The following is a 21,850-nucleotide window of genomic DNA, read 5'->3' as shown; positions in this document are numbered from 1 at the left end:
AAAAAAAAAAAAACTAAAAAAGAATGATTAAGAACGATTTATTATTAAAATGTTTTTTTTTTTTTTTTTTTATTTTTTTTTAATTTTAATTATGATTTTCTTGGGTTATTAATTTTTTTGATAATAAGTAATCAAATATTTTTGAATTGAGTTTAGTTCTTTTGATATTAAAAAAAAATAAACTATTTGAAACATTATCTAATGAACTTGGATAGTATTTTAAAAATAATTCAAATAATAATATAGAATCTTGAATAAAAGTATCAGATGATGAAACGCATTCACCAAAATCAATGAAAGCTACACTAATGGATTTAATATCATTGAAATGATTTTCAAATATGTATTTAAAAATATTATAGTGGCATAAATTAAAAGTAGGACGATAAATCTTGAGATTTTTTAATTTAAAGTAGTTGATTATAAATGAAACTAACTCTATTCTATTTTTTGAAATTGAAAAATTTGACATATCTTGAACGAATTGAATTTCATCCTTAAAATTAGATATTTTAACTAAATCAATATATTTTTGAAATATTATTAATTTACTATGATCAATATTTCCAACTGATAATGCTTCAATAAAATCAAAAGTTATAGATTTAATATGACCATAATCAGTTGCTTTTTTATATGTTTGAAATCCTTTTAAAAATAAATCAAATCTATTTATATCTAAATAAAATTTTAATAGAGTATCTACATTATGTGGCCGAAATTGATAAAGATATTCAAGTAAATTTATAAATGATTCTCCATTATTACCAAATAATAAATCAAATGAAATTTTTGTTGGAACTAATATTTTTGGAACTTTATTAGTTGGAAGTTTATTATTAATATGGTTATAACAATAATATTTTGACCCATCCGGAAATCTAATACATAATGGTGATGATAATACTGATTCATTTAATAATAAACATCTAATAAGTTTTGGTGATCTGATATTTAAATAATAAAATACATGAAATTCTGTATGCTCTAATTTAATATTTAACTTTAAAATTAATTCTCTAATTTCAATAACTTGATTAATTTTTACATTTTGATTTTGAATTAACTTTTTATATAAATAATTTATAATAGTTTCAAATAATAATTCTAAATCATTGTTTTGTAAATTTGATTTTGCTTCATTTATCCAATATTTTATTGAATCGATTACAATTTCAACTTTAATATTTTTAATTGTTCCAATATCAGTTTTTGAAAATAATTGATCTAAAAATAAGAATCTATATTCATTTGATTTTGATTTTCTATTCCAAATTGAAATAAACTGTTTAAAATCATTCTTTAAATCTATTAAACTAACATATAATAAGGTTTCATTTAAATTATATGATATTATTGATTTAAATAATAGTTCCATAATTTCTGATTTATTTAAATATTCTTTATTTCCATTTACTGTTATTAAAGGATGACTATAGATTGATGGATAAATTAATGACCTCATTAAACTTTTTCCATAAGAGTATTTGTTTAACATTAAAATTGAGTATGTATAAAGTTGATGTGTTGAAAATTGAACTAATCCTTTTTTCATTTTATTATTATATATGGTTTTAACATTCCTATGATTTATTAATTTTAATTTAAATGTAGATGATAACCAATCAATTGTTTCTTTATCATTTATAAATAATTTATTTAATCCTCCATCGATTGGTTCAATCATAATTTCTTTTAATATCGGACTCCATTCAAATGGTATTGAAAATAACTTTTCTAAATTCTTTCTTTTAATTTCATTAATAATTATTTTATAATAATATTCATCATCCATTAAATAATTAATTATTGTATCCATTATTTTCTTAAATAAATTATTATATTTCGGAGTTCTTAAATTACCTTGATTAATTAGTTCTATAATGAAATTAACTATTTCATTTTTATCATTTGATTTTATTATTTCATTAAATTTTGGTAAAATGTTTAAAAATTTTATTGTTTTATATCTTTTATTATTATCCATTTCTTCAATTAATTCAAAATATTTATAAAAATAAATTTCATAAATCTCTTTTGAATTTATTTCTAAAATAAATAATTTAAATAATTGTTTTTCTATTTCACTATTATTATTATTAGTATTATTGAAAATTTCAAACATTTTTGATTTAATTTCATTGATGTTTTGTATAGGATTATTTTCAATATATAATGCAAAGAAAATTAATATTTTTGAAATATTAATAGAATATTTAAACTTATCATAAACAGTAATTAATGAAACTAATTCTTTTATACCCAAATTATTTTTCTTTTTAAATAAATTAACCTGTATTAATGAAAATAATTGTTCAACCGATGTTATACTTGTTATATCTAATATGAAAGTTGGTGGTAACATATTGTATAAACTAGATTGACCAAGTGGTGCAATCGTTTCAGGATATTTGACTATAACATTTAAAAAATCTTGTTTTTTATAATCACAACGATTTAATATCCAATAAACATGAGCTATTGAACCAGTTCTTATATCAATATCGCTCAACGGTATTAATTCATCCAAAAATTGTGGAGAACATGCACGAACTGCTGATTGAATATTCATTAAAGTTATTCTCATAGAGTATGGTTCATTAATGAGCACTTTTACCATTTCCATGTTTTCATGTTTTATTGCAAAATCAAGAGGTCTTAACGTTTCCATATTATCTCTTTGATTTCTCATTAACATTTCAAGTATTTCTAATGATATGCTATGATCTTTTATGTTTACCAATGATTTAATACCTTCCCCAGAAATTTGAATGAATTCTTTATTTTCAATCTTTCTCTTTAAAAGTTCAAATTCACAATTATCTATCATCCATTTCAATGATTTAATATCTTTAAATTTAATTCTAGATTTTGTATTACACATTCTATAATCTTTAAAATAAATTTCTGATTCTAATTGTTTAAAAATTTGTTTCTTTAAATAAATATTTCTATAAACTTTCCAAAATAAAATTTCATTCTTATTTATTTCAATATTATTATCTAAATAATTATTTATTATTGTTAATGCCATTATGGATTTTTGTTTGGCTGAAAAAGTTTTTAAAACCAAAAAAAAAAATTGAAAAAAAAAATTGAAAAAAAAAAAATTAAAAAAAAAAAAAAAAAAATTTTTTTATAATACACCAAGAAAAAGTTGAGAAACAATACAACCAATTTTTGTTTAAAAATATAAAATCATTATTATTTTATTTTATTGTATTGAAAAAAAAATTAAAAAAAGGAGTTTTAATTTTAAAATATAATAGTTTTTGTTAATGTAGGGAGATTGAACATAGGATCGAACATACGAATATATTTAGGAGGTATGAAAAAGCTTGCAAGAGGCGAGATTCGAACTCGCGAACCGAATGGATGAGATCTTAAGTCACACGGATTTAACCAGACTTTCCTACCCTTGCTTTAGATGAAAACTAAATTTTTATTACCCAATTCAAAAAATACTAAATTTTTATTACCAAATTAGATTTTAATTTATTAGAAACAGTTGAAAATAATTATTCAATTTGAATAAATAAGATGGAAATTTTACAAAAAACTGAAAACTATAATTTTATTTCCAAATAAAAAATGGATCATTTTTAATATTTATTTTTTTTAAAATTTAATAACATTTTTTTTTAAAAATTATTTTGGCGCCATTTTTTTTTTTTTTTTTTTTTTTTTTTTTCCAAAACAAGTTTCATTTTCATTTTCATTTTTCGTTTTTGTTATTATTTTTTTGTCATTCCTGTAATGTAAAAAAAAAAATAAAAAAATAAATAAATAAATAAAAATAAATAATAAAATGTGTCAAAAAACAAAATCAAAACCAACTACAACAAATAATAACATAAATAATAATAATATTAATAATAATAATGAAAAAGTTAATAAATTAAAATCAAAGATAACTACAATTTTTGATGAATCACAAAAGATTATAGCACCAAGTAAAAAATCAATCAATGAATTAAGAATATTATTATTAGGATGTTATAATAGTAATTTTTTAAAAACTCATTTTAATTTAATAATTTTTTCAGTAGCTGATAGAGTTTTAATTCATTTTAAAAGAGAATTAGCAATTGAAAGAATCATTAAGTTATTAACTCAGTTTTTAACACAAATAGTAAATAATAAAAGAACCATTGAAGAAGAAGGAGAAGGAGAAGGTGAAGATAATGATGAAAATAATATTATTGATGACGAGGAAATGATAAGAAAATCAAATAAAATTGATGAAGAGTATGAAAAATATGATGAATTTTTTAATTCAATATTAAATCATCTCATTAATAGATCCAATAGTAAAGAGAAGCCAGTTAGATTCAGAAGCATTCAAATACTATCAGAGATATTATCAAATCTAAAAGAAGAATATGAATTCAATGAAAGCACTTGGTCAAATTTAATAGAATGTATTCTCACTAAAAGTAAAGATAGAATACCTGCCATTAGAAAACAATCAATTTATTCATTAGCTAAAATCCAAGACCCAACTTCTCAAGGTGATCCAATCACTTCAAGATTAATTGATATGTTAAGATTTGATACATCACCGTATGTAAATTAATTATTGTTATTATTTATTATTTATTATTTATTATTTATTATTTATTATTTATTATTAATTATTTATTATTAATTTTAAAATATAATTTTCATTTTAAAAAAAAAGTGATGTAAGAGTTACAGCATTAAATAATATAGTACCATCAAAGAAATCATTACAACCAATATTAGAGAAAACATTAGATATTAATCCTACCGTTAGAAAAGGTTCTTTTATTTTCATTGGTAAAAAGATTGAAATTAGATTCATTCCAATTTCATTAAGAGTTGGTATTTTAAAGAATGGTTTAAAAGATCGTGATCAATCTGTTAGAGAAGCTTGTTCAACAATGTTGATTGATTATTGGTTAGAAAAATCTTTAGAGATTTCAAAGGTAATTAAATAATTAAAATATATATATATTAAAAAAAAAAAAAAAAAAAAATCAACTAATTATTTTATTTATTTATTTTTTTTTTTTTTTTGTTTAAATAAAATTTTTTTTTATATTATAGTTTATTAAAAATTTAGAAGTAGAATTATTTGAACAAGAAGTTGAAGTAGTATTATTAGAAATATTTTCAAAAGGTAAATTTGGTATTGATAAATGTAGAGAATATGATTTATTTAATCTTAGTAAGGAACAAGCAATCAATCTTAGAGTTTTATCTCAATATTTAAAGAAAGCAAATAATCAAGATTTATTAGATACAATTTTACCAAGTATTTTAAATTTTAATGAAGTTTTATTATATTATCTTAGAAAATCTGAAAAAAGACAACAAGGTTTAAATGATGATGATGATGATGATGATGATGAAAAAGAAAAAGATAAAAATGAACAACAACTTGAAAATAATAATAATAATAATAATAATAATAAAACAGAGAAATTAAAACATAGTGATAATGAATTAATATTTATTCAATCACAATTAATATTAATTGCTCAATATTTAGATTTTTCAGATGAATCTGGTAGATCACAATTAATTGATGTCATTCAAAAATTATTAATGTCAATTAGTATTGATGATAATCATTTAGAACCATTGATGGAATTATTATATCAATTGGTTAATCCTCAAAATAGTAGCAGTACTAGTGAAAATGGTAGTAGTGGTACCGATAGAGGTTATTCACAAACCATTATAACAAGTTTAACAACATTGACCAATTTAATTGATAATGAACAAAGTGAATCGATTAAAATTGAAATGCAAAATCAATTGACTGCAATCAAAGAATCAATTGATAAATTAACTCAAAAAAGAAAAGATATTAAAACATTAATTAAAACTAAATATTCAAATAACGGCAATACTGGAAGCAACAATAGCGGTTCAAAGAGTATTAGTATTAGTAATAATTTAAATAAGAGTGTTGTAGATAAACTAAATTCAAAGTTGGATTTATATAGAGATGAAATTCATTTAAAGGTAGAACAATACAATCAAATTACAGAGAATTATAATTTAAAAATTCTATTAGAAGAGAAAATTTGGATTAAATCTCTAAGTATTTTAAATCACTTTTTAAAGAATACTAAAATTTTGAAATTAAATAATCAAGTTAAATCAACCATTGACAATTTCATAGAGTTAATTATGGATAATTGTTTATGTAGTGAAAACTCTTTAGTTAAATCAATGGCAATTAAAGTTTTATCATTACAATCGATGATTAATATTTCAACACTTTCAAAGAATACTTGTTCCCTATTAGAATCTTTAGATACTGAATCTTTAATATTTTTTAATCAACAAAAAGATAATCATCATCAAAATTCAAATGAAGAATCATCAACTGAAATTGATGAAAAACATGATGGTTTAGTTTCGTCAATTGAAGGTTTATTTGATTTATTATCATGGTATGGTTATTCATTAAATAAAATTTTTGAAAAACAATTTAAAGAAAAGCAACAACAATTAAAGAATATTGAAAATCAAGATCAATCAATTGAAAATGAAAATAAAATTGAAAATCAAAATCAAAATCAATCAATTGATGAAAATGATAATAATTTCATAATTACATTTGAATTTATTTTAGATCAATTATATGGATTATTAAAAAAGATTGAAAAAACTCAAGATAATGAAATCATTGGTAAAGAAAAGATTCAACAAAGATTGGTTGAAGGTATTTCAAAGATTATTTGTAATCAAGTTTGTGATTTAGAGAATAAAAAGGTATCAATGGAACAATATCAATATATATTTTCATTCTTGATGGGAATGTTTTTCAATCATACCAATGATGGTAAACCAACTCAACAAATTCTATCCTCTTTCTTTAATGTTTTCGTTTTACCTTCAAATAGAGATTTTGAATTCTCTTTAACAATCATTGAAAATTCTTTTATTCCTTCTTTACAAAATGTTTTTAAAAACTCAATTACTTCAACACCAACTTTAATTAAATTATATCAATATTTAATTAATTCTTTAATTTCAAATTTTATTAAACAACAACAACAAATTCAACAAAAACAAAAACAACAAGAACAACAAATACTACAAAATGAAGGTAATATTAATTTAAATGAACAAGAAATTGAAATTAAATTTAAAACAATTGAAAATAAACTATATTGTAAATTACTATTTAATTTATCTTTAGAGATTATTGGTGATACAACAATTGGTAAGAATCATTGTAAATTATTTCAACTTTTTAAATTGGATAAATCATTTTTAAGTTTAGAATCAATTCAACAACTATTATTCCTATCGAATAAAATGTCAAATGAAATCAATTCTAAACCATATAATGGTCAACTTTCAAAGTATCATCAATATTTGAAATCATTATTAATAATTGAAAAAGATGATGAAACTGATAATAATAATAATAACAATGATTGTGGTAGTAAAGATATTCATCAACAAGAATTAACAGATGAACAACAAGATGAACTTTTATCAATTATTGATAAAATTAAAAAACCAAATCAATCAAAGAAATTATCATCAACAAGGGCAAATTCAACAAAAAGAGTTAAATCTAAAAAAGTTAAATACTCTTCCTCTGAAGATGAAGAAAGTCAACAAGAAGATTCTCAACAATCCTCTGAATCTGATCAAGAAAAAGAAACTGAAAAAGAAATTGAACATGAAGAGAGCGAAGAAAAAGAAGAAGAAGAAGAAGAAATTGTTGAAGAAATTATTGAAATTAGTGAAGAAGAGGTGGAAATTAAAAAGAAAAAGAAAAATAAAAAGAAAAGAAAATCAATTGAAAATGATGATGAAATAATAAATGAAGAAATTAGTGAATCAAATTATAAAAAGAAAAATAAAGATAAAAAGAAAAAGAAAAATAAAAATAAAAGAAAATCAAATGATGAATCTGAAGATCAAGAAATTCAAAGTGATCAAGAAGTAGTTTATGAAGTAATTAGTGAAGAAGAAATTAAAAAGAAAAAGAAAAAGAAAAATAAAAACAAAAATAAAAATAAAAGAAAATCAAGTGATGAATCTGATCAAGAAATCCAAAGTGATCAAAAAGAACAAGAAGAAGAATACTATGAAGAAATTAGTGAAGAAGAAATTAAAAAGAAAAAGAAAAAGAAAAATAAAAATAAAAATAAAAATAAAAAAAAATCAAGTGATGAGTCTGATCAAGAAATCCAAAGTGATCAAAAAGAACAAGAACAGGAAGAACATGAAGACTATGAAGAAATTAGTGAAGAAGAAATTAAAAAGAAAAAGAAAAATAAAAATAAAAATAAAAGAAAATCAAGTAAAAAAGAGAAAAGTCAACATGATGATAATGAAATATTAAGTGAAGAAATTAGTGAAATTGAAGATAAAAAGAAAAATAAAAATAAGAGAAAATCAATTGAAAAAGAGAAACCAAAAAAAAAAAAAAAAAGTGATGGTGAACAAGAAGAAGAAGAAGCAGAACAAGAAGAAGAAGAGATTGATAACGTATCATTTGATTCAAGTATCGAGAAACCTGATTTAAATACAAGTATGAGAGATTATTTAAATATTTCATCTGGTACTGAACCAGAATTGGAGGAAGAACAATCTGATGGATCAGAGGATGTTTCAAATTTTTTTACTTCCTCAAGTGAATCATACGAAGAATACGATTAAAATAATTAATATTAATAAAAAGTAAAAATATAAAAAAATAACTGTACATAATAAATTTAATCTTTTATCAAACTCAAAAATAATTAATTAAAAAAATTAAAATTTAAAAATTTTGGTTATTTATTTTTTAAAAATGTAATATTTGTGTGTATTTTATTTGTGTGTTGTTCTTAAATTATTAAGTGACAGTGCTATAATTATTTTGCCCCAATAAAAATAACCACTCTTTATTCCATGTGTGTAATAAAAAAATGAATAAATTTTTTATTTATTGTGTGGTATTGATTAACACAAATAGTATGTTAATCAATATTTTTTTTTTTTTTTTTTTTGGGGTTTTGTTTTTTTCAGGAAATTTTTATTTTTAGCAAATTTAAACTAAATCGAGGAGTATTTCCTTGGTGGGAAGAAATAATTTGTATAAAAAAAAAAAAAAATAATCATACAAAAAATACCCTCCAGTGATAACCACCAAAACAATTAAAATCAAACCCATTCAATGTTTTTTAATATTTTAAGTGAATACCAAATTGAAAAAATTATATTCTCTTAAGAAATGTTTTTCTTTGATTCAACCTATTATAGAAGGCTCTATAATTAACAAATCAAAAATAATATTATTATTTATTTAATTTTTTTTTTTAATTTTTTTTTTTTTTTATTATAAATTTTTTTTTTTAATTATAAATTTCTTGTATATTTAAAAAGAAATTTATTTGTATTATTCTCCTATTAATAAAGAAATAAATAAATAAAAGAAATGGAAAATAATAGTAATTGTAACCATTGCCAAACAATCATAAAAGAAATAAGAAAACAAGACAATGTTAATTTACAAGCTCATGAGAAACAACCAAATGATGTTGGTACAATAAAATATAGGGCAGACCAAGCCGGTCATTGGAGGGGTGCTTTTAATGGTTTTGATTATATAATCTTTGGTGTTGCTGTTGGTGCATTTTCAAACATTAATATGTCTTATTTTTGGGCTACTATTCTAACAATAGGATTAAACTTTTTTATTCTCCTTGGAAGACAAGCTTTAATGTGTAAGTTTTTTAAAAAAGGCTAATTAAAATAATAATTAAAAAATGTAATTAATCTTTTATTAATAATTACTATAATTTTTTTTTTAAAAAAAAAAAAAAAAAAGGGGAATATGATTTAAAAAAGCTTGATGGAAAATTAAGTATAGATGCATCTTATTTTAATGCATTAGCTCCAGTGGATAGTGTATATGGAAATAAAAGAGGCGTATTAATTGTCGTTATAATTGGAATTATCACATGTACTGCTGGTTTAGTAGAACAAGCAAGAATTTATAAAGATTCATTTCAAACTCCTTATTTTTATTGGGAACCATCACCAGATTTCCAATTAAATCCAATATTCAATATGTTTGCAATGAACCTTTTGAACCTTTTTTGTGCATTTTTAAGTCTATATTTCTATTTTAAATTAACTGGATGTGTTAGCTATGAATTTGACGTCAGAGGTCAAAAATCCCTATTTTTTTATTCACCATGTATTGGAAATAGAACCGTTATTATCAATAATGGAAATAATAATCAAAATCAAGGTGGTTCTATTAGCCAAACCAATAATAATACTTCTAACCAACCAATATATTACCATCCAAACAAATTGGAACTTGTTATGATTTTGTTGGATAAAAAACATTTGAATATTTTTGCTAGGGAATGCAGGGCAAATCATGTTTATTTGGAATTGGAATTTGATGAAACTAGAGGACGAAGAATTTGTGGCATAGAATGAATGGTTGCTTTATAAAAACTTTCAAACTTTCCTTTTTGTAAACTTTTTAATATTAAAAAAAAAACAAAAAAAAAATATATACAATATGTTGTGCGTCTCTTCTATTGTTATGTATATATTTTTTTTTATTTTAATTTTTTTTTTTTAAAATTTTTTTTTTTATTATTTTTTTTTATTTTTTTTTTGTATACAACAGTCGACAAACAAATGAGATCTTCGGATAAAATTATTATTATTTGTTTTTCATTAGATACAAGATCAATTATTTAGTCTTTTTTTTTTTTTTTTTGTTTTTTTTTTTTTTTTTTTTTTTTTTTTTGAAAAATTATTATAATATTATTTTTAAATCATACACCATTTTAATATATATATAAATTATATATATTTTAACTATTTAAAGGTTCATAACCACCAACAGGTACAGGAGCTGTTCTTTTTGGAGCAAAGGAACCTAAAGCAGTATCTTTGTGTAATTTTAAAAATCTTGGTGCACCATTTGTATCCTTAGTCCATTGAAGTAAGTTTACGAATTGAGAATGCTCTGATAAAAAGTCAGGGAAAGTTTTCTTTGCGGCAGCAGTATCATTTGGTTGAACCAAATAATGTTTAATTCGAGCTGGCATTTCAACACCAATATAAGCAATACCAAATTGACCAGGATTTCTTTCACTAAATCTTATAATAAATGTGCCTGGATCTTGATTTTGTAAAGCATCATTAACTTCTTGTCTACCCATATAACCATAAATGATACTTTAAAAATAAAAAATAAAAAATAAAAAACAATATTAATATACTTTTTAAAAATAAATAAATAAAATTAAAAATAAAATTTTTTTAAACTTACCCTTCTTGCCATAAAGTTGAAATATGTCTTTGATATCTAAGAGTTTGCATTGATTTACCGAACCAAACCCAAAATTTATCGAAATCTTGTTGGTGAATGATTGAACGATTACCAAAGAAATGAGTTTGAATATATTTCAAATCATAGGAAGAGAGTGGACGTTTTGGTCTTACAGGATCTTGTTTAGTGGCAATTAAGAAATGTCTTTGAAGGGTATTGATGAATTGAGCCCAAGTGATTTCCAATTGACCATCGAAAGCATCCTTTTTCAATAATACACCAGCACTACCCTCCCATTGACATTCATTGGTGATAACAACGAATGGATTGGATGCATCACTCTCTACGGTTGTGGTAACATTATCTAAATCACGAATATTTACACCAAATTTCAAATTGACAGAGCACTTTCTAGTACCAGCCAAGAATTTCAATGGGAAATGTGCTGTCAATGTTGCTGGATAAATTGGTTGTGAATCCATTTCCAATGGTGTAGTTGGATTATTTTTATTGGTTGGATGTGAATCACAAATCATTGTTGCTTTAACTGGTCCATTTATATGAAAGTTTGATCTTGCTCCAGTTAATACTAATACAACTAATTGATTCTCACCTAATTGTTTACCTTTACTAATTACAACTGGGAATGGTTGTGATTTTAATACAAGTGCAACACTAATTTATTCAAAAAATAAAAATAAAAAGTTTGTTATTATTATTATTATTATTAATATTATTATTATTATTATTATTAATATTATTATTATTATTATTATTATTATTAATATTATTATTATTATTATTAATATTATTATTTTACATACTTTGGTTTTGGTGCAGAATGTTGTGGATTTAAAATTGATTGAATTTCATTATGTAATAAACTTAATTGTTTAAATTGAATTTGTAAATCTTGTTTTAAAGCAAATAATTTTGCTAAATCTGTTGGTTCAAGGATCATACCTTTTTTAGTGGCATCAAGTGCTGACATTTCAGTATTCATTTGACCGGATAATGTGATTTGTTTTTGAGATAATGATTTGAGTGGTGCTAATGAATTTTCATCCAATGTTGGTGGTAACCTATTTAATAACAATGATTGTTCATGAATCATTTGAACTAATGTTTGTTCTTGTTCTGATAATAATTTATAAATTGTATCAAGAATTGGTTGTGGTGAACTTAAATTTGGATTACCTTGTTGTTGTTGTTGTTGTTGTTGTTGTTGTTGTTGTTGTTGTTGTTGTTGTTGTTGTTGTTGTTGTTGATTATTATTATTATTATTGTTAGTATTGTTATTGTTATTGTTGTTGTTGTTGTTATTATTATTACCATTGTTACCATTACTATTGTTACCATTATTGTTGTTGTTGTTATTGTTTGTATTGTTATTGTTGTTATTGTTATTGATGTTAATGTTATTATTATTATAATTTTGTGATGATGAAGTATTATTACTATTGTTGTTGTTATAACTTTGTTGTCTACTGAATGGAGTTGGACTTGGTAATGGAGATGATAAAGGACTTGAAGGAGTTTGTGACATATGAATTGGTGATTGAGTACCATATGTTTGTTGTTGTTGTTGTTGTTGTGGTTGTTGTTGTTGTTGTTGTTGTTGTTGAAGTTGTTGAAGTTGATTTGTTCTTGGTGTCAAATTATTTGATCTTCCTAAATTGAATTGATCACTTTGGTTTAATGGTGGCATTGCTTGGTAATATTGTTGTTGGCTTTGATCGCCAATTGCAAATCCACCATTTGGTAAATATAAATTTTGAATTGTTGTATTTATACTTTGATTTAATGGTAACCTACTATACTCATTAAAAAAAAAGAACCAAAAAAGAAAAGAAAAATAAAAAAAATAAAAAAAAAAAAGTGTTGAAATAATAAAAGAAGAAAATAAAATAAAAATAGTTAATATTTGAATTAAATTAAAAAATAATATAATAGTTTTTTTATTATTATTATTATTATTATTATTATTATTATTATTATTATACATACTCTGAACCTTCAAATAAATCTTTAGTAGAGATAGTTGCGTTTGAGTCAAAAGTATCTTCAAAATCGTCCATTGAGAATTCTGCTGATGACATTTTATATATATATATAATTGATTTATTAAAAAAGTTTGTTATTTTATATTACTATTATGTTACTATTATCTTTTTTTTTTTTTTAAAAGTTTTTAAAAAAAAATTAAATTTTACTTTTTTATTTTATTTTATTTTTTTTTTTTAAGGAGTGCGAACCAAATTTATGTGGTTGTGGTGAGTATAATACAAAAATAAAAAATAATTTAGAAAATAATTCTTATTTAATTTTTTTTTTTTTTTTTTTTTTTTTAGTTATTATTTTTTTTTTTTTTTTTGTTGATGAATTAAAATTTTTTTAAAAAAAAATATTAATTTTATGGATATGATGATGATATTTTGTTTAAAAGCACACAAGCTATTATTTTTATATTAATTACTATTTTTATAATTGGGAAAAATAAAAATAAACTTTTAGATTATAAATTTTGTTTGAAGGGAAAGAAAAGACAGTTTTTGAAAAAAAAAAATAAAAAAAAAAAAAAAAAAATAAAAAAAAACCAAAAAATTAAAAAAAATTAAAATTAAAAAAAAATAAAAAAAAAATTAAAGCAAAATTATTTTTATTTTTTTTAATTTTTTTTTATTTTTTTTTTATTTTTTTTTTGAAATAAAACAAATAAAAACAAATAAATGGTTTAAATAAAAAAAGAAAAAAAAAAAAATTTTATTAAAAAAAAAAAAAAAATAATAATAATTAAATATATAAAAAAAAATTAATTGATAAAATAAAAAATAAAAAAAATAGGGTGTGGTTGAATGATGGTTGGAGTGGTTTATATTATTAAGTTAAATAATTTGAGAAGTGTGGTGTTTTTTTTTTTTTTTTTTTTTTTTTTTTTTTTGGAATGTTACTATTTTATTATTTTAAGGATATTATAGATATAAATATTTTTTAGTTGTTTTTTTTTTAAGAATAAGTGGATCAGTGGGGTGCGTGTAGGGTGAGTAAAAATTTTATTTATTTATTTGATAAATGATCAAAAGAGAAAAAAAAACATATGTGCTCATCAAAAGTAAAAAAAAAAAAATAGTAATAATCATTTTTTATATTTATCCATACTATATCTAATATTTTGTATTTATTTTATACGCTTTTAGAAAGGTTATACCAATTTGGTAGTATGTGTGGTGTCTTTTCAACAAGTTTATTTATTATTATTAATTTTTAATTTTTAATTTTTAATTTTACTTTTTTTAAAAATTTTATATTATATTTAAAACATCTCTACTACTTTCATAAACAATTAAATTCAAAATCTAATTATTATTATTTTTTTTTTTTTTTTTTAAAAAAAAACTCTAAACAAAAATTAATTTTGGCAATATTAAATAAACATTAACGAGAACAAAATTATTTTTACAATTATTTTTGAAATTATTTGTAAATTGGACCTTTTTTTTTTTTTTTTATTCATTAATGTACATAAACCACAAATTTAATAAAATTGTTTGTTAAAACTAATTATTTACAAAAAAGTTTTTATTATTAATTATTACAATAAACAAAAAATAAAAAAATAAAAAAAAAAAAAAAAAAAAAAAAAAAATTCAAATTGGAATAAAATATTTAAGGATTCAAATTATTTTTTTGTAGAAATTTTAATTTATAATAATTAAATCAAATCAATTTTATAAAATGAAAAATTTATTATTAAAAAAATATAAAAAAAATTTTAAAAAATATAAAAATAAAAACAAAAAATAAAAAAAAAAAATTAATGGATATTTTATTCATTAAATTTTAACGTTTTGTTTTTTTTTATTTATTTATTTATTTATTTTTTTATTTATTTTTTGAAGAAAAATGATTACTTAAAATAATATTATATTACAATTTTTGGAAAAAAAAAAAAAAAAAAAAAAAAAAAAATAGAGAAAAATTATTTTTTATTTTTTAATTTTATAAATTTTTTAATAAATGATTAATTACAAAAAGACCAATATAAATTCTATTATCAGTGTTTCTAACACCATGTCTTTCATTTGGTAAAGTTTTTAAGATATATGGTTTTTGAGTTTTAGTTAAATGATCAATGATATAAATTGTATTTGAGAAATGGACATTTTCATCTTGAAGACCATGAATTAATAAGAGACGATTTTCTTCAGTTGGGAATGAATAATGAGTTGTATCACCCAATTTATAGCCATCAATATTATCTTGAGGCACATTCATATAACGTTCAGTGTAACCTGTATTATATAAACGCCAATCACTAACTGGTGCGCCACAAACTGCAATTTTAAAGACATCAGGTCTTTGACTAATTGCCATCAATGAATTGTAGCCACCATAACTCCAACCTGAAATTGCGATTCTATTAACATCAATCGACACAATATCATTACCAACTAAATAATTAATACCCTCAACTTGATCACCAATCTCAACTTGACCCATTTTCTCACGAATATGAGACTCGAATTCTAAACCTCTATTTGCACTACCAACATTATCAATCATAACTTGAATGAATCCAAAATTTGTATAATGTTGTTTAATATAGTTATATTGATTACGTACTATTTGAACATGTGGTCCACCATAAACATATACAACAGTTGGATATTTCTTATCTTTTGAATAATCTGATGGTAATGTATATTGACCATAAATTGTAACACCTTTTGAATTTTTAAAATTAAAAATTTTTGGAATATTAATATTAATTTTCTTTTTATCATTATCATCATCATCATCATCATCATTAATAAAAAATGATGATTTAACAATTGGATAAATATCATTATTGTCATTATTATCATCATTATAAATTAAATCAAATACTTCAGTTTTTGAAATTGTTGAAATATTTGAATAAGTTGTTATGAATTTTTTAAAGTTACTTGAAATTGAAATTGATCTATGACTAAAGTTTGCATGTGATAATCTTTTAATTTCAGAATTTGGTTTATCAAATCTTGTAACATATAAATGTTGTTCTAAACAAGTATCTTTTGTACCAGTGAAATAAACTAATTTTCTTTTTTCATCAATATGAATATCATCACTTGAAACCATCCAATTATTATTATCATTATCATTATCATTACAAGTTGATAAAGTGATTGGTGTTGATTGAATATTTGTGAAATTCTTATCCCATTTTATTAAATAAAGATGACGATAACCAGATTGCTCATTTGACCAAATTAATTGATTTTCAATAGATTTTAAAAATTGAAATGAAAATTCAATATTAATCCAAACTGAGGTAGTTTCTTCAATGAGTACTGGTAGTTTTGGAATGCTTTTAACCGAGGAGGAGGAGGAGGAGGAGTAGTCTTCAGCAAAGACATGTAATGGCACCATGACTAATGCTAAATGTTGTTGTTTTCTATCTAATAGTTGTAAATAGATTGAGTGACCATTGGGTGTCCAACCAGCTCTGGTTATGTATTCAGCCCATGGGAATTGAGTTTTTAGGTCGAATAATTCACTTTTAACAATTTCGATTTTACTATCTTGAAAAGTAGTTCTAGTTGGTAACACGAATGAGACTAAACAGACTTTACAAATTGAATTCTTTTCACCGGCTAAGGGGTACTTGTATTGGGTGGTTTTACCTCTTAGGTCGGATGTTGGTATGTGGTAGTCCATAACATTGGTTTCGTCCTCTTCCAAATAACAAATTGTATACATTGGTTTACCAGTTTTGACACATGTTCCTACGATTGGTGACCACCAGTAGCCAGTATAACGTGAAAACTCCTCTGCATAAATGAATCCAATATCACCGGCATATCTAAATTTATGGTGTTTTTCATCATTTGAAAATGTAATTCTATACATTGCATTTGTTGAAATATCTGTAATCCAAATATCTTTATCCTTTAAAAATGATACAATCTTTCCATCTGCTGAAATTTGATGATTATATGTTTCACCAACAATCTCTTTAATAATTGGTTTTGTAATTGATTCTTTAATATCAATTTTATTAATTTTATTATTAATTGGTGCAATTATAAATTGATGCCTTAAAAAAATAAAAAAAATAAAAAAATAAAAAAATAAAAAAAATAAAAATTTTAATTTTTAGAATTCTTAGGGTTTATATAAAAAAATAAATAAAAAAAAAAAAAACTTACTTTTGATCAAAAGTAAATTGAGTGATACCATTAGCAGCAGTTCTCATTCTTTCTCTTTGTAATTGATCTTCAATTGATAGTTCAACATCCTTATCAACATAATTAAACAATGGTTTAATTTCTATTGATTATTTATTTGAAAATAAATAAATAAAAAAAATAAAAAATAGTATTAATAAATTATTATTATTATTATTATAATTTTTTTTTTTTTTTTTTTTTTTTTTTTTTTTTTTTTTTTTTTTTTTTAAAAAAAAAAAGAAAATGTTTAACAAACCTTTTGAATCACTATTCATATCAATGTAATGAATATTTTTAATATTCTTTTGATCTTTTACATTTGATAAAAAGTATAAATGATTTTTAGAATCATTAAATTCAAATGAATATGGAGCTGATGATCCTGATTCTTCTCCTAATAATTTTAAAATCTCTTCTTTATCTAAAAGTTCATCTCTCCCTTCAATTTTATATTTTTTACTTTCCATTTTTTTTTTTTTTTTTTTTTTTTGAATTATTATTATTTGGTTTTGACTATGATTAATAATAATAAATGAATTGTTTGTTTTTTTTTGAATTGGATAAATGAATTGTTTGTTTGTAAAAGGAAAAAATAAAAAATTAAAAAAAAAAAAAAAAAAAGTGAAAAAAAGAAATTAAAAAATTAATTTGAAAATTAAAAAAAAAAAAAATGGAAGTAAATTTCACCAAACCACTGAAAAAAAAAAAAAAAATAATGATAGAAATAAAGAAATTTAGTTTTTTTAAAAAATAAATAGTACATTGTTTATTAATAGCGATTTTGTTTGTTTTTGTTTTTGTTTTTGATTTGATTTGTTTTTTTTTTTTTTTTTTTTTTTTTTTTTTTTTTTTTTAATCTTCAATAACCATAAATTCTTGATCACATAAAAATTTTAAATCATCGAGAGTGGCAGAACATGTATTATTACAATTCATAATTGATGGTTTCATAGAATTACAGAAATTATTTGATGATACTATTATGGAAACATTTGATTTATTAATTGGTGTACCATTAATACAATTGAATCTGATTTTATTACATTTTGTATAGTTTTTATCATTTTTTGTATTATTATTATTTTTATAATCTAAATAATTATAATAAAATTCATTTTCTTTGTTTATACCAAAACTTGAGAAAATTCCTTCAAATAAATGTAATGGTTGTTTTTTATTGTTTAAAATAAATTCTAATTCCATTTTTTGCATTTTTTTAATATTTTATTTTATTTTATTTTATTTTTTGTATTATTATTATTATTATTATTATTATTATTATTATTATTTGCTTAATAAAAAAAATTAAAAAGAAGTGTTTTAATTATTATTATTATTATTTGTAACTGTTTAATTTTGAAAAGGAATAGATTTAATAATCAGTTTAAATAGTCATTTTTTTTAAATAAAAAAAAAAAAAATATATAAAAAAATAATTGGAAAAAATAATAAAAAAATAAAAATAAATTATTTGAATGACAAATTGTACAACATCGAATGAATTGATAGCACACATGCACCCATTTTTTTTACATCTTTTTTTTTTAAGTTTGTCATCTATGAGTTTAAAAAATTAAAATTTTATAAGTGGTTGTTGTTATTATTTATTTGTAGTGGGATAGTGGTTGTTGTTATTGTTGTTGTTGTTGTTATTATTATTGTTGTTTTTGATTTTTATTAAGTGGTGGTGGTGGTGGTGGTGATAGTGGGTGTAGAGACATAACATTTAAAAAAGTAGATATATAAAATTATGGTGGTTGTTAATGTATTGATAATATGAGTAATTTAATATATAAAAAAAAAAAAAAAAAATTAAAATTAATTTTAATAACTATTTAATTAAATTTATATTAAAATTAATATGGGGAAATTTAATATTAAAATATTCTTTATGTTCAATATGTAAAAAAAAAAAAAAAAAAAAAAAAAAAACCATGGATGATATTAAATGGTGATATTAAATTTGTGTGTATCTATCAAATTAACTATCTATGTATGTGTGTTAAAATGTGAGAATGTGTTAGAGAGAATGTGTGTGTTAAAAAAAACGTGACGATAAATTTTGATTTAATAATTATTTATTCAATTTTTAAATTTAATTATTTTTTATTTTTTTGTTTTTTTTTTGGGGGTAGCGATATAATATATTTTGATGAGTCAATTAAAACAATGATTAATAATACAAATATGATGTTATAGGGAGATATACTGAATTTTTAAACTGTTTTTTTTCTCAATTTTAATAAAAAATAAATATGATTCAAAGAATTTAACAAAATTTACAAGTAATAACACATTTTTAAGTATTTTTTTTTTAAAACCCTTTTTTTAAAAAAATTAAAATAATAATAAAAAAATAATTATTATTACAACATCATAATATTTATTCTTTATTTTATAATTGTTATTAAATTCATTTTTTTTTTTTTTTTTTTTTTTTTTTTTTGTGTGTGTGGGTGTGGAAAGGTTTTTTATAATATGTGAGAAAAAAAAAAAATAAAAAAAAGTTGGGATCAAGTTTAATGTATTCATTTAAAGTATCAAATTAATTATTTATATTAAATATATTTATTGGTGTTATTTTTTTTTTTTTTTTATATTATTTTTAAAGAATACAAAAAATTAAAAATAATTGATATCCAAGTAGTTTAAAAAATTGTACTCACATCATTTTTCTGGGATTTTTTAAAAAAAATATATTTTTACCCAATAAGCCTTATTTTTTAATTATTAATATGGAATGACGAATAAACAACTACAACATATATCAATTTTTTTTTTTTTTTTTTATCTACTAATATTTCACACATGATTATTTTCAAATAATTTAATACCCAATAAAAAATTAAATATTTATAAAAATAAAGATATAAAATGTTTTTAAACGAGTTTTTATATCTGTTTTTCAAATAATATATTCATGTATTTTTTTTTTTTTTTATTTTTTTTTATTTTTTTTTTTTTTTTATTTATTTAATTTTTAAGGGTGTGTAGATTAATATTGAACATTGTTTTTTTTTTTTTTTGTTTTTTTTATTTTTTATTTTGGAGTAGGAGAAGTTGTTGATGTTGTAGTTGTTGTTGTTGGATTTGGAGATGATGAAGGAGAATTACTTGATGATCTATTTCCACCACGACCTCTGAATCCACCTCTACCTCTAAATCCACCTCTACCTCTTCTTGGTCTAAAATCATTACCTTCTGTTGTTGTTATTGTTGTTGGATTTGGTGAATTATTTGTTGCTGATGTAGTTGCAGTATTTGTTGTATTGGTTGTTGATGAAGATGATTCTGATTCTTGATAATTACTATTTAATGGTGAACCACCTCTAAATCCACCTCTACCTCTTCCACGACCTCTAAATCCACCTCTACCTCTTCCACGACCTCTAAATCCACCTCTACCTCTACCACGACCTCTAAATCCACCTCTACCTCTACCTCTGAATCCACTATCTGAAGGTTGATATTGTTGTTGTTGTTGTTGTTGTTGTTGTTCAACTGGTGCTGTTGTTGTTGTCGTTGTTGTTGGTGATGTAGTAGACGTTGATGGTGAAGTTGTTGTTGTTGTTGCTGCTGTATTGTCTGTTGCTGTTGAAGGATGAGAACTACTACCTCTAAAACCACCACCTCTACCTCTACCTCTAAATCCACCACCACTACCACCTCTAAATCCACCACTACTGCCACCTCTAAATCCACCTCTAGTTCTACGTGGTGAGTAATCTCTTGGTCTTGTTGGTTTCTTTTGAGTTTCCGATTCTGGAAGAGGTGGTTGATAACCTGGATTAGTTGTATCCAATGGTGTTTTCGATAAAGTAATTTTGATGAAGGCAGACTTTTTTGAGATTTCAACTTTATCCAAACCTTCTTCCTTTGGCATGTATTGAGTGACGATCTCTGTGGTACCTATCTCTGTGATTTGATGTAATCCTGGTACTCTAAGTTTAATGATCTCTGCTGTGAATATTGCTTTTGATATCATCTTACTACCAATTGCTTTAACAATGATCGAATCATGTGGTTTGTTAAATAAATTTAATCCATATTCAATTGATGAACTAACTTGACTATGTACACCTCCGATTCTAACTTCATTTGCTTCTGTATCATTATCATATGTTCTTGGAACACGATAATATTTATCCATTCTATTATAAATTTTTATTTTATTATTATTTTTATTATTTTATTATTATTATTATTATTATTATTATTTTTAAAAATATTTAAAAAAAAAAAAGAAAAAAAAAAATTTTGTTTTTTTTTTTTAAAAATAAATTAAAAAATTAAAAATAAAATAAATTAAAAAAATTTATTAAATTAAGGAATTAGTAAAAAAAAAAAAAAAAAAAAA

General features: G+C 21.5%; 8 protein-coding genes and 1 non-coding gene across 9 annotated transcripts; 2 read left to right on the top strand and 7 right to left on the bottom strand.

The window, feature by feature from the left end:
- Window positions 1–85: 85 nt before the first annotated feature.
- Window positions 86–3,034, bottom strand: DDB_G0281421 (hypothetical protein; the record flags this gene model as incomplete). The annotated part of the gene is made up of 1 exon (XM_635572.1): window positions 86–3,034. One exon carries the CDS (start codon window positions 3,032–3,034, stop codon window positions 86–88), a length of 2,949 nt encoding a protein of 982 aa, XP_640664.1.
- A 305-nt stretch (window positions 3,035–3,339) lies between these two features.
- On the bottom strand, window positions 3,340–3,422 carry tRNA-Leu-UAA-7. Its single transcript has one exon. It is a non-coding gene; the product is annotated as a tRNA-Leu (tRNA).
- Window positions 3,423–3,808: 386 nt separating this feature from the next.
- Window positions 3,809–8,658, top strand: DDB_G0281419 (hypothetical protein; the record flags this gene model as incomplete). The annotated part of the gene is made up of 3 exons (XM_635571.1): window positions 3,809–4,563; window positions 4,682–4,949; window positions 5,071–8,658. The coding sequence occupies 3 exons, from the start codon at window positions 3,809–3,811 to the stop codon at window positions 8,656–8,658; spliced, it is 4,611 nt and encodes a 1,536-aa protein (XP_640663.1).
- A 760-nt stretch (window positions 8,659–9,418) lies between these two features.
- On the top strand, window positions 9,419–10,434 carry DDB_G0281417 (hypothetical protein; the record flags this gene model as incomplete). Its single annotated transcript, XM_635570.1, has 2 exons — window positions 9,419–9,707; window positions 9,812–10,434. The coding sequence occupies 2 exons, from the start codon at window positions 9,419–9,421 to the stop codon at window positions 10,432–10,434; spliced, it is 912 nt and encodes a 303-aa protein (XP_640662.1).
- Window positions 10,435–10,820: 386 nt separating this feature from the next.
- dstA (signal transducer and activator of transcription family protein) lies at window positions 10,821–13,380 on the bottom strand (the record flags this gene model as incomplete). The annotated part of the gene is made up of 4 exons (XM_635569.1): window positions 10,821–11,187; window positions 11,282–11,956; window positions 12,106–13,095; window positions 13,289–13,380. 4 exons carry the CDS (start codon window positions 13,378–13,380, stop codon window positions 10,821–10,823), a joined length of 2,124 nt encoding a protein of 707 aa, XP_640661.1.
- A 1,900-nt stretch (window positions 13,381–15,280) lies between these two features.
- Window positions 15,281–17,960, bottom strand: DDB_G0281415 (hypothetical protein; the record flags this gene model as incomplete). Its single annotated transcript, XM_635568.1, has 3 exons — window positions 15,281–17,360; window positions 17,473–17,593; window positions 17,750–17,960. The coding sequence occupies 3 exons, from the start codon at window positions 17,958–17,960 to the stop codon at window positions 15,281–15,283; spliced, it is 2,412 nt and encodes an 803-aa protein (XP_640660.1).
- A 385-nt stretch (window positions 17,961–18,345) lies between these two features.
- DDB_G0281413 (hypothetical protein) lies at window positions 18,346–18,705 on the bottom strand (the record flags this gene model as incomplete). Its single annotated transcript, XM_635567.1, has 1 exon — window positions 18,346–18,705. One exon carries the CDS (start codon window positions 18,703–18,705, stop codon window positions 18,346–18,348), a length of 360 nt encoding a protein of 119 aa, XP_640659.1.
- Window positions 18,706–19,686: 981 nt separating this feature from the next.
- On the bottom strand, window positions 19,687–20,025 carry DDB_G0281411 (hypothetical protein; the record flags this gene model as incomplete). The annotated part of the gene is made up of 2 exons (XM_635566.1): window positions 19,687–19,815; window positions 19,864–20,025. The coding sequence occupies 2 exons, from the start codon at window positions 20,023–20,025 to the stop codon at window positions 19,687–19,689; spliced, it is 291 nt and encodes a 96-aa protein (XP_640658.1).
- A 508-nt stretch (window positions 20,026–20,533) lies between these two features.
- Window positions 20,534–21,643, bottom strand: drpp25 (RNase P protein subunit; the record flags this gene model as incomplete). The annotated part of the gene is made up of 1 exon (XM_635565.1): window positions 20,534–21,643. The coding sequence occupies one exon, from the start codon at window positions 21,641–21,643 to the stop codon at window positions 20,534–20,536; it is 1,110 nt and encodes a 369-aa protein (XP_640657.1).
- Between the last annotated feature and the right edge of the window lie 207 nt (window positions 21,644–21,850).

This window comes from Dictyostelium discoideum (assembly GCF_000004695.1).
Source record: "Dictyostelium discoideum AX4 chromosome 3 chromosome, whole genome shotgun sequence".
In the NCBI taxonomy this organism is placed as follows: domain Eukaryota; phylum Evosea; class Eumycetozoa; order Dictyosteliales; family Dictyosteliaceae; genus Dictyostelium; species Dictyostelium discoideum.
This window is presented reverse-complemented; position numbering and strand designations above follow the sequence as displayed.